At 41.7% G+C, this 11,942-nt stretch overlaps 1 protein-coding gene across 1 annotated transcript in view; it reads right to left on the minus strand.

Annotated features, from left to right (window-relative positions):
- Positions 1-8,873: 8,873 nt before the first annotated feature.
- The window catches only part of LOC109925993 (cathepsin E-A-like), a 25,646-nt gene continuing 22,577 nt past the window's right edge, over positions 8,874-11,942 (minus strand). The window contains exon 8 of the mRNA XM_048611815.1: positions 8,874-9,813. Coding sequence (XP_048467772.1) covers positions 9,646-9,813 — 168 coding nt within the window. The 3' untranslated portion in view covers positions 8,874-9,645. The remainder of the gene's footprint in view (positions 9,814-11,942) is intronic.

Genomic DNA, 11,942 nt, shown 5'->3' on the forward strand with positions numbered 1-11,942 from the left:
AAGCTGATTGTTTCTGGGTTCTTCCCAAATTAGAGGGGAAGGCAGTAAAGATGGAAGTGGATATGGGTGCAGTGGTGTTCCTGATTCCCAAATCAATCTACAGGGAGAAGTTAAAGGCATTACCATTGAAGCCTGCCAAGATTACACCATGGAGATACAAGTAGTGCCACTGAAGGGCTATGTACTGGTGAAAGTACAGTTAAGGGATCAGTGTGCAAAATTGCTATCATATGCGGTAAAAGGAAAATACCCTGCATTATTTAGATGCTCCTGGTTACAAAAATTAAAGTTGAATTGGGGTGTGGTTTGACAGACTCAAACATGAGTTTGCAAGAGATCCTGGCCGACTACAAACATGTCTTCAAAGGAACTCTGAGGGAAGTGAAAGGAGTTGAAATTAAAATACAGCTGAAGCTGGAGGTGTGTCGGAGGAGTCTGAAGGTATGTTCAGTACTGTCCACAAGTCGATCTACATGGAACTGGAATGGCGGGCAAAGCTGGGAGCATTGGAACCAGTACCCACCAGTGATTGGAGACGGTAAGGACTGCAGAGGCTGGAAGCCAAAGGTAATAAATGTGGAGCTGGAAAAGACACAGTCCTGACAAAGGGCTTCAGGCTGAAACATTGACTATCCTGGTCCTCGGATGCTGTCTGACCTGCTGTGCTTTTTGAGCTCAACATTTATTGACACCACCAGTGAACGGGCCATTCCAATCATTCTGAACTTAAAAGCAAATGGCACCGTGAGGATTTGTGGTGACTTTGAGGTCACAGCCAATTCAGGCCTGAGTGTGGATCCATATCCACCCACACTCATAGAGGACCTGTTCAGTAGACAGGCAGGGTGAAAGAAATTCTCTAAAAATGGATCTGTCGCAGGTCTGCCTCCAGATGGAGGATGCAAAGGAGTCTCAACTGCCGCTGACAATAGTGAAACACAGGAGACTGTTCTGCGACAAGTGCCTCCCTTCTGGCATCAAGTCAGCACTGGCTCTATACCAGAGGGCCATGGACCAAATCTTAAGTGAGTTTCCTGGATTCCAGTGTTATCTGGATGATATTTTGGTGGATAGCTCCTCCGAAGAGGAGCGTTTGAGAAATCTCAATAAAATGCTAAAAAGTTTGCAAGTGCACATCCTACAAATAAAAAGGGAGAATTGTGAGTTTATTAAAGACTCCATTGAGAACCTGGGCCATATAATCAATGGTGAGGGACTACACAAGGCACCCAAGAGGATGAATGTGTCTCAACTGAAATAGGTCTTGGGATTTATCAATTGTTATGGCATGTTCATCTTGGATCTGGCAACCATTCTAAATCCCTTAGATTGGGAAAGGGCAGCCATGGAAATGGACCGCAGGTTGTGAGAAGGCTTGCTGGGAGATGAAACAATCAGTGAAAAAGCCAGAAGTCTAAACTCATTTTGACCTGGAGTTAGCATGACAGTTAGTGTGTGATGCCTCGTTTTATGGAGTTGGTGCTATGTTGTCGCACATCTTACCGAATGGAGAGGAAAGGCCCATTGCATTCACATCGTGGTCACTAAAGAAGACAGAGAAGAATTACTCCCAAGTCGACAAAAAAGGATTGGGCATCGTGTTTGATGTTAAGAAGTTCAGCCATTTTCTGCTGACTGACCACAGGCCGCTAAACTCCATTTTTGGCCCATATATGAGGTATCAACAAAGGCAGCAGCAGTCTTGCAGAGATGGGCATTGTCGGGGTGACCTGTACCTGGCAACGTGAGATGGCTTGTACCTGAACACACTAAGTGGCCCACGTCTGCTTACAAGATGGCAGATAGAAGTTAAGCAAAACTAAGCAACCTGCTCACATAATGAAATACAATGGTACCTTTGAACAGAACTGCTAGAAGGTCAGTAAAGGAACGCTGTATGTTCCCATCTGAGACAGTTCTGATCAAAGGAAGCCTTAGCGCAGATAAACGACTAATTCCAGCTTTATTAATGAAAGGATGACTGTCCCAGTAAATAAATAACGTCAGATACTAGATTAGGTACTCAAGCAGCTGCAAGGATAACAGCTAAAATTATTTTGTAGTAAATAGTTGCCTCTTTGAAGCTACCAGCAATATTAAATTGTTTCTAGCTAAAAATGCTCTAATCATAGAAGTTGGTTTCAATACATAACCGGGATATGATACAAGCCTTAAAAAAAATTTAAGCTTAGATGTAAGAATTAACTAGCCTTAGGAGACACTTTCTCTTATGCCCCGAACAAGATAGATTGATCACAGCCCATAAATTACAAAATACTGACAGTAGAAGTAGTTGTATATAGTTACACTTATAATTAACTTTATAACAGAAGTTAATCTTATAGCAATTAGTTGAAACTAACTGATTTTTTATTTTTACATTATGTAATTGGGACAGTGGGAAGATGAAAGGAGTAACTGAATGTGATAAAAGAGAGCACCAAAACACAATGGGTGATAGAATTTGAGCTGTCCTTATGGATAACAAAGCCTGAGAAAGACCTGAAGGAGTGTAGCCTTAAACTTTTGGAATGTGAATGAATAGGATGCATAGGAAGATCCCAAGGCCTAGAGATTACAATGTTTAGCTAATACCATAAGATCATGGGAACTTGGGGCTATCCATGGAAGTGCCCATCACTGATAAGGTGTCCCACAGGATTGGGTGTTTGAATTAAGGGGAAGGATGATGACTATGTTGCAGTTGTATGTGAAATCAAAAGGGACAGATGGCGAGAAGGGTTGGAACCTCAAAGTTGAGGATAATCCATAAAAAGGAGACCACCTTGGCCAGAAATTATACATCTGGGGAGAGATGGATTCCAGCGATGGTGCTGGCTCAAACAGGGCCATTGTCATATACGATACAGACTGAGGGCGAGCTGGACTGGAGGAAACACATGGACCAGCTGGCCACTGTACCTTGCCAATGGGGGGTGGGGTGTGGTCCCTCAAAATTCAGGGCCAGGCCGAATGGAACCTGTCACAACAATTGAGTCATGTGTCTCTGAGTCAGGGTTTGACATATGCAGGGAGGAGACAGCAGCGGGGTCACAGTACAATGGCAGCCAATCAGATATGAGTGCATTTGCTGAACGGCAGGAGCTTCTGGAAGTCTAGGAGACTACACCAGAAAAGGCTCCAGAGTTGAGGAGATGGTCTGCTAGAAACCACCATCCCTTCAAGAGATTAATCATGTCAATGTTGACGATGGAAGGGATGGTTTGCATAGTGGACTAGTGGTCATTCTCCCATGTTTTCCATGCTTTTGTAAATATTCCTGACTATGTATACATGTTGGCTACCATGCCTATATCAGATTTACAATTGTTGTATATATGTACATTAATGGGAGTTTTTGAAGTAAAGGGTGTGGGGTGCTATGGATACAGTTGGGAATATGTGCTGCCCCTTTAAGAGAGTCAGTCAAACGACCTGAAGGGGCCGAGCTTTGAGCTAGCCTAGGTCTGACTGTGCAACTGTAAAGACATAAAATAAACTATTCCTGGTTCAGGTTTCACCAGGCCTACCTCATGCTCTTTTATAATTTATAACTAGACCCAATCATAATAGTGCCCCGTCTCTGGTTCCCAGCCATCACTGACCTGACATTATTGAGGCTGAGGTCCAATACTGAGGGCTGTTCAGAGCTGATTTCAGACACAAGGAGTGAGCAATATGCCTCCTTCACTCAATCCAGGTGGATGAAGTGGGCACACCCAGTTTCCCAGGCCAGGAAGTTTGGGATTCATGAATCATTTGTACTTTTCTTGCTGCATTTCGCCAAAGTACAGCAAAACAAAAATAATTGAATAGTCTTGGGGGTAACTTAAACAGACACTTGCATAATTCCGTATTATAGCAACACACCCTGTTTAATTTTAAGCTTCCTTATCTGACTTAAAAATGAAAGGAATAGTTTGCATTTGTGTAACACCTTTTACGACATCAGAACATTGAAAATTGCCTCACGGACAAAGTTAATTCCACAAAACAGTTGGTTAATTGACATAGGTTTAATATTGGATTGTTTTAAAAAGGGGGAAAAAATTAACCTGAAAACCTAAGGTACTGGATTTTAACGATGAAAAAATGGATACAATAGCTGGCAGCTTAAGGATTGGAGAGAGAGATGAACTATAATCATTGAATGGAAATTTTGGAAGGAAAGTTGGATACAAAGTACCTTTGTGCAAAGAAGACAATGTCAAACATTCTAAGTAATGGAAAATGTGAGTGATACAGCATTATGGCTAGGCTGAAATCTGGCTGAGTTTATACTTTATGTACAATCCTGCCAATGATTAGGCCAAAGTCATGCCTGTGTTATTTGTCCTGTCTGACAATACTTTGTTTTAAATGAATTGGCAAAAGCACCAGAGAGGAAAATGAGAATATATTTTTACACAGCAAGTTATTCCAGACTGAAAGAATGAAGAAAGCAGATTCACTTACGACAAACAACCAGGAGATTTAATGTTGATAAAGCACAATTTGTGACTTTATGGGGAAAGACCAAGGACAGATGGCACTTGATTGGCATACATCCACAGTCTTCAAAATTCACTCCCCTTACCACTAATATACAGTGGGATCCATCTTCACCATCTACAAGATGCATTGCAGTAGCTCACCAAGTCTCCTCCATCAGCACCTTCCAAATTCATGGCCTCTGCCATCTAGAAGGATTAGGGCTGAAGATGCATGGCAACACCACCACCTGCAAGTTTCCCTCCAAGCCACTCTTCATCTTGAATGGAATTATATTGGCATTCCTTCTCTGTCACTATGTCAAAGGCCTGGAACTCCCTCCCTAATAGCTGTCCTTATCCACCAAGTGCTTCAGTAAGACAGCTCACAACCATGTCATCCAGGCCAGTTAGAGATGGACAATAAATGTTGACCTGGTCAGCCATCCTCACTTCCCATGAACAATTTTTTTTAAAAATCCAATTAATTGGATAACTGTATTAAAGATCCTGCGAAGGTATAATGACTTTCTGTGCTCTAGCGTGCATGAATCTAAGTAGTTGATATATTCTCAGGAAAACTGATATTATTTAACTGGATGAGTGTAAGCATTGTGTAAATATGAATATAAAAGGACAAACCTAGAGAAGGAGAAAATAAGAATTTGGAGTTAGCGTAGGTTTAAGGTTAGGATTCTCTATCTTCGAATACCTTCTACCTTAGCTGTACTGTCCTGTCCCCATCCTTATATCCTAATCCTCTTATTGCCAACAACCTCAATCTTTAATAACACAGCAATCACAGCCCTCTGGATTAAAGAAAAATGAGAAAATCAAATGCAGAATTTGGTAGTGTCCTTGGATGATGTGTGAGATAAGTAAGAGGAGATGAAAAACTGTAAACTGTGGTAATTAAAATCACCCAATTCAGTCATTGTCTGTTGTGTACCCATGCAGGAACAGAAAACCTACTTCTGCAAACTGTCAGCACGCAAGTTTGAGTAGAGTTCATAGACACAGACTATAGAGTAGAAAGTCTACTAGTATTCATAGCTCAGTCCGTCATGGAAACCAGTCTGCCATCCATTAACTCCATCTACACTTCCCACTGCCTCAGGAAAGCAGCCAACATAATCAAGGACCCCTCCCACACTGGTTGTACTCTCTTCCACCATCTTCCATCTGGCAGAAGATTACAAAGTTTGAAAACATGTACCAACAGATTTATCAATCTCTGGGTCACAAATCAGGGTGAGCCGGGGTGGGGAGCGGGGAAGCTGAAGAGATTGTGGGTTGGGAAGACAGTGTTGATGAAATTCAAGGTTGAGAGGGAAACTCAATGGAGAAGAGGTTTGCAATGGTGTTAAAGAGATTGTGGCTCAGGAGGGGGAGTGACTATTGAGAAGGAAATCATGTGGGAGATCCATAAGATCAGGAGTTGGGGTGATTGACTGTGGGGAGGGAGATGATAAGGAGGATTGAGTACTGGGGTCAGGAACAACCGATGGGCAGGACAGAAATCATGGAAGGAGGAATGTAGTAATCATATTCAGTAGGGAAGATAATGGGGATGCAGCTGGTGGAGGAGTTTGGGGAGAATTAACACAATGAGGGATGTATTGAAGTGATTGCATCAGATTGTAGAAAGGACTGATCTTGGGGATGGAAGCTGGTTAATATGAAATGTTGGGGTAAGCAGTTCCAAAGAGACAACTGGATCCATCTTCTCTCATTTTCCTTTAGCTGTTATTGCTTTTCTGACTCCTGTGAATACCACACCTTTTACAATCATAGAATGTCCCAAACTGTTTTTCAGCCAATGAGGCAATTCTAAAATGTTATTGGAATGTATTGCATACAGCTGATTTTGTGCAAACCATAGTGCTATTTCACCTGTCCATTTCTGTCCTCTTGAAGTCCATAATTGTTTTCTTCAGTATATACTATAATTACAAGTTTTTTTGACATCTATAAATTTCAAAATTTCCACCTCTACCACTTCCCTCAATCTCCCCACTCCTGACTTTCAACTTTTCACATTCTCAATCCCAAATCTCTGCCATTCCTGACCCATCCCGTCTTTGCCACTCCCGTTCCCTAATCCTCCAATCTTCAGTTTCCAGTCAACTCCACCCTTCCCAATTCTTGGGCCCCCAATTTCAAGGTTTCATTGGTGGTCCCAACTGAATCTAATTCCTGAGTACAGCTCCCTGTCCTGGATATTACAATCTAGAGACAAGTTACAGCAAGCTGGAGATCTCTCCTTTCAGTTAGAACAAGATGCTTCGTTCTCATTATTAATAATATCGTTGTATGATTTTACACAAATAAGCACAAATAAGCAGGATACATCTTCCCGGTCAATGTATCAGTGTACTGTTCAACAACGTTATCTATTTTCAGTGAGGGATGCCCCTTTCCACACTGTGATGTTCTAACACACAACACATTCAGCTGTGACAAGATAACAGTGCTATTAGTATATGGCAATAAAACAGATAACTCGCTAATGTGTCTGGCAGAGATCCATGGAAAGCAGTAAAAGAAGATACTTTAATTGAAAGAAGACATGATAAACAAATAAAATGATCGTAAACACACTCAGAAGCATTGTTTAATTTAATGTAACCCTTGTAAAATCTGAGCTGCAGTTCATCTTGAAAATTATAGTGTGGTTTAAAACATTGCAACATCATTGAAGAGACTGCACAGCAAACTAATGAATGTGGAAGATGTCTAATTATTGTGCAATATTAGTGCATTCATTTCCCTCACCTTTTGAGCAGAAACATTGAAAGAAACGTGTTTAATGGCTCTATGATATAACAAACAAAAACATGTTAAACAATGCCTTGTCAGTTCTTCAACTTCACACCATTCCCATGGTGTGGGAGATATCATGAACCCAACAGCTTTAATAAGCTCGGTCAGAAATTCAAAATCACTGGACCTGAAACATTAACTCTGATCTGTCCTGGACCACCCACGTAGATGTAACAGTCAAGAAGGCACAACACCTCTTCTTCCTCAGGATCCTAAGGAAATTCAGCATGTCCATAATGAGCCTCACCAACTTTTACAGATGCACCGTAGAAAGCATTCTATCTGGATGCATCACAACTTGGTATGGCAACTAGTCTGGCCAGGACCATATGAAACTACACAATGTTGTGAACACAGCCCAGATCTTCGTGCAAGCCAACCTTCCATCCAATGACTCCATCTACACTTCTTGTTGCCATGGAAAGGCAGCAAACGTTATCAAACACCCCTTCAACCCTGGTTATAATCTCTATCAACCTCTTCTGCCAGACAACAGATACTTAAGCTTAAACACATGCACCAACAGGTTCAAGAACAACTTCTTCCCCATTGTGATTAGACTTCTGAATAGACATCTCAAATTTCAAATCTAATGTTGATTTTGCTTTTTGTGCATCTTCTTTGCACCCGTAACTTTGTAATCCTCCTTCTGTGCCATCTTTGGTTTAAAATGTTTCTATGATCTTTGTATGCTATGATCTGCCTGTGCTGCATGCAAAACAAAACTTTTCTCTGTAATTAGGTACATGTGATAATAATAAATCAAACCAAATCAAATCAAATTTCTCTCCACTGATGCTGTCAGATATGCTGAGCTTTCCCAGCAATTTCTGTTTTTGTTTCTGATCTCCAGCTCTGCAGATCTTTCGATTTTTATTAACAGTATGAGTTTCAGTTTAAATTACACATCATGGCTTTTTTAATAGGTTGCTCATGGTTAGACCCTTTCATCTTAAGATAATGCAATTATAACACTACTTATTACATCAGCCAATAGTTGTGTAAAAATGTAATCAAACTGTCAAGGTGCCAAAGCCCCTGTAGAAGCCTTATTATTTTTAAAATAATAGAAAGTATTGGGAGAAGGGTAAAAGTTGTAATTAAATTCTATAACTAGTGAGAGCCCTTAATTATGTGTAACAGTGTAAAATCTTTATGTTTCTTTCCTCTTTGTGCTGTATATGATTATTTGCTTGACAGTACAAAGGAGGTGATGGTGATAGTGGTAATGTCACTGGACTAAAAATCTGGAACTCCGGACTAATGCTCTGAGGATGTCGCCTTGAATCCTACCATGGGATTGGCGAAACTTGAATTCGATAAAAATCTGAAATTAAAAAAGGTTGGCCTAATGACGAACAAGTAACCATTACCATTTTAAATCAATTTAGTTCACTAATGTCATTTAGGGATGGAAATATGGCAACCTTACCCAATCTGGTTTACATGTGTTTTAACTAACTTCAGAAATGGCCCAGCAAACCATTCAGTACAAGGGCGATGAGAGATAGACAGTAAATGCTGGTCTTATCATTTCTCGAACCATTTCTTGAACGATTTATCATTAACTGAGAGGAAGTAAGTTTAATTAGTTTAATTAGTTACAGAAACAATCAATGTTGATCCTGATTGTGATTTTAGTCACAGTTCAATAAGCAACAGAAACAACACGGTTTATACAAATAGATGTCTTTAAAAGGACCCCATTTTACAAAACATTTGAAGAACAATTTTCTGCATCCGGAAGCAATACAACATTGCTAAACAAGATGAATAAAACCCATTGTGATGTAAGACCTTGATACATGTTAGTTAATTGCAAAAAATGGAATCCCCATTTTTTCTGGCATTTCTCCTTTCTCAAGACAGGGTTGAATCTTAAAATAGCAACTGAGCCGAGATCTTTGGATAGGAGTGCATTGTGATGGAAGTAAAAGATAAATATCTAACATTTTAGCTTCAAGTTCTCAGTGTATTAAATAAAATCACAGGGCACAGAAGTTACTGGTCCATGAATTTAGAATCTCTGAATGCGACGAGTATTTTCATAGCAATGATTTTAAGAGCACCGACTCTGGGCTCTGTGCAACAACAGCGTGAGAAACAATGATTCTGTCTGCCCTGAAATTTATTTTAAATCAAAATCCTGATGAATATTAAAACCCTAGTAAATGGTGGACTGTGAATTTGCAACCTACGTGGTAGAGATTGTTTAGAAACATTGACAAAAGGTTTCAATGAGGTGATTTCTGTGTGCTAAAATCATTAATTTCAAAGTGATGTTACATGCAACGTTCCAAATAGCTGCAATAATCATTGAAATCCTATCCACCTGAATCAGTGCAATGGGACATCATGGGATGGATTTAGCCAGACCCACCCTGTTGTTCCCCCTGTCAAACACTGCATAGTAATAGCCTATGAAGACGTCTCCCAGGATCCACAGTGGCCCAGCAGGTGGAGGTATGTCCATGCCTTGGAATCCACTGCTGCAATCAATTTGTCCCCATTCATCCTCCTCCTGCAAGGGGAATAGATTTGATTAATTACAATACTAACTGCATTACAAATAAGGAGGGAACTCATAACAGAATGCTTCCAGGACCTTCGGAGGACTTTGCAACAAATGAAGTTTTATCCTATTGAAGTGTTATAAAAAAAACACATGACAGTTAATCTGCATACAGAAAGATCATCCAAATGGCATTGAGCTAACGATTGGGTCATTGGTGTTCAGTGATGATAATAGATATTGGTCAGGATTTCAGGAGAATTTGCTTGCTTTTCTTCAAGGTGGTGATTGTAATGTTTTACAAGAGGGCATACAAGACCTTAGTTAAATACCTCACTCAAATGCAGCACCTCCCAAAGTTCAGCACTCCCTCAGTACCACCCTGGACTATCAGCTTGTGTTATGTCTTAGACAAACTTACAAAATTGTTGACCCGAGTCACAATTTCTGACTTGACATGGACAAAGTTGTTGTGCTGACATGCCCCCATTCAAAACAATTGTGTTATTGTTAAACTGAAAACAAAATATGCTGGAAGTCACAATGACTCAGGCAGTGTCCATGGAGAGAGAGCAAAGCTAACATTTCACGTCTGGCATTTTTTGCTTTTGGTACAGATTCCAGCATCAGGAGTAATTTGCTCCTACATTGTGTTTTTTTTAAGCCCCTATACAATACAGTTGATGGACATTTAAACATGAATCAAGATGTATGTTGGGCACATTTCATTTTCCCATGTTCCTGATCCTACCCATTAACATCACTGATTGGCTGTTTTGAGACTGGCCTGCAAAACTCACAGCAATGATTGTCAGAGCAGAATATCAACCAGGGATGGTTTAAGTGCCAAATTTCCCTTTCCTCTCTTTCTCACCAACCTCAAGTGAGGAGTGATCTTTCTGTTGGTGTCAATAGAAACCAATGCAGCCCCCTCCAGAGATGGGAGTTGTGACTCCAACTCACCAGTTAAATAAAATAATTCAGTCCAGTTCCAGTCCACCTGCATTATCCAGGCTAAAACCTGACAGAAAAAGCTTTCTATGGCTGCCCCTACTCCCTTCATGGCTGTTGTCCATGACTCTGTGTCTGAACAGAGAAGAGGAACAGTGGAAATGGGATGGGAGCGAGGATTAGGAGAGAGGGAATAGGGAGAGAAATAGGAAAGAGAGATGTGGAAGCAGATGGGAAAGAGAAGAACAGGGGTGAAAGACAGGAATAGTAGGAACTGCAGATGCTGGAGAATCTGAGATAACACGGTGTATAGCTGGATGAACACAGCAGGCCAAGCAGCATCAGAGGACAAGGAAGGCTGACGTTTCAGGCCTAGACCCTTCTGCAGAAATGGGGGATGGGAAGGGGGTTCTGAAATAAATAGGGAGAGAGGGGCAGGAGGATAGAAGATGGAAAGAGGAGAAGATAGGTGGAGAGGAGACAGACATGTCAAAGAGGCGGGGATGGAGCCAGTAAAGGTTAGTGTAGATGGGGAGGTAGGGAGGAGATAGGTCAGTCCAGGGAGGACGGACAGGTCAAGGGGGCAGGATGAGGTTAGTAGGTAGGAGATGCGGGTGGGGCTTGAGGTGGGAGGAGGGGATAGGCGGGAGGAAGGACAGGTTAGGGAGGCGGGGACGAGCTGGGCTGGTTTTGGGATGCAGTAGGGGGAGGGGAGATTTTGAAGCTTGTGAAGTCCACATTGATACCATTGGGCTGCAGGGTTCCCAAGCGGAATATGAGTTGCTGTTCCTGCAACCTTCGGGTGACATCGTTGTGGCACTTCAGGAGGCCCAGGATGGACATGTCGTCTGAGGAATGGGAGGGGGAGTTGAAACGGTTCGTGTCTAGGAGGTGCAGTTGTTTAGTGCGAACCGAGCGTAGGTGTTCTGCAAAGTGGTCCCCAAGCCTCCGCTTGGTTTCCCCGTTATAAAGGAGGCCACAACGGGAACAGCGGATGCAGTATACCACATTAGCAGATGTGCAGGTGAATATCTGTTTGATGTGGAAAGTCTTCTTGGGGCCTGGGATGGGGGTGACGGGGGAGGTGTAGGGGCAGGTGTAGCACTTCCTGCGGTTGCAGGGAAAAGTGCCGGGGGTGGTGGGGCTGGAGGGGAGTGTGGAGTGGACAAGGGAGTCACGGAGAGAGT

Source organism: Rhincodon typus, chromosome 25, assembly GCF_021869965.1.
Source record: "Rhincodon typus isolate 14 chromosome 25, sRhiTyp1.1, whole genome shotgun sequence".
Classification (NCBI taxonomy): Eukaryota; Metazoa; Chordata; class Chondrichthyes; order Orectolobiformes; family Rhincodontidae; genus Rhincodon; species Rhincodon typus.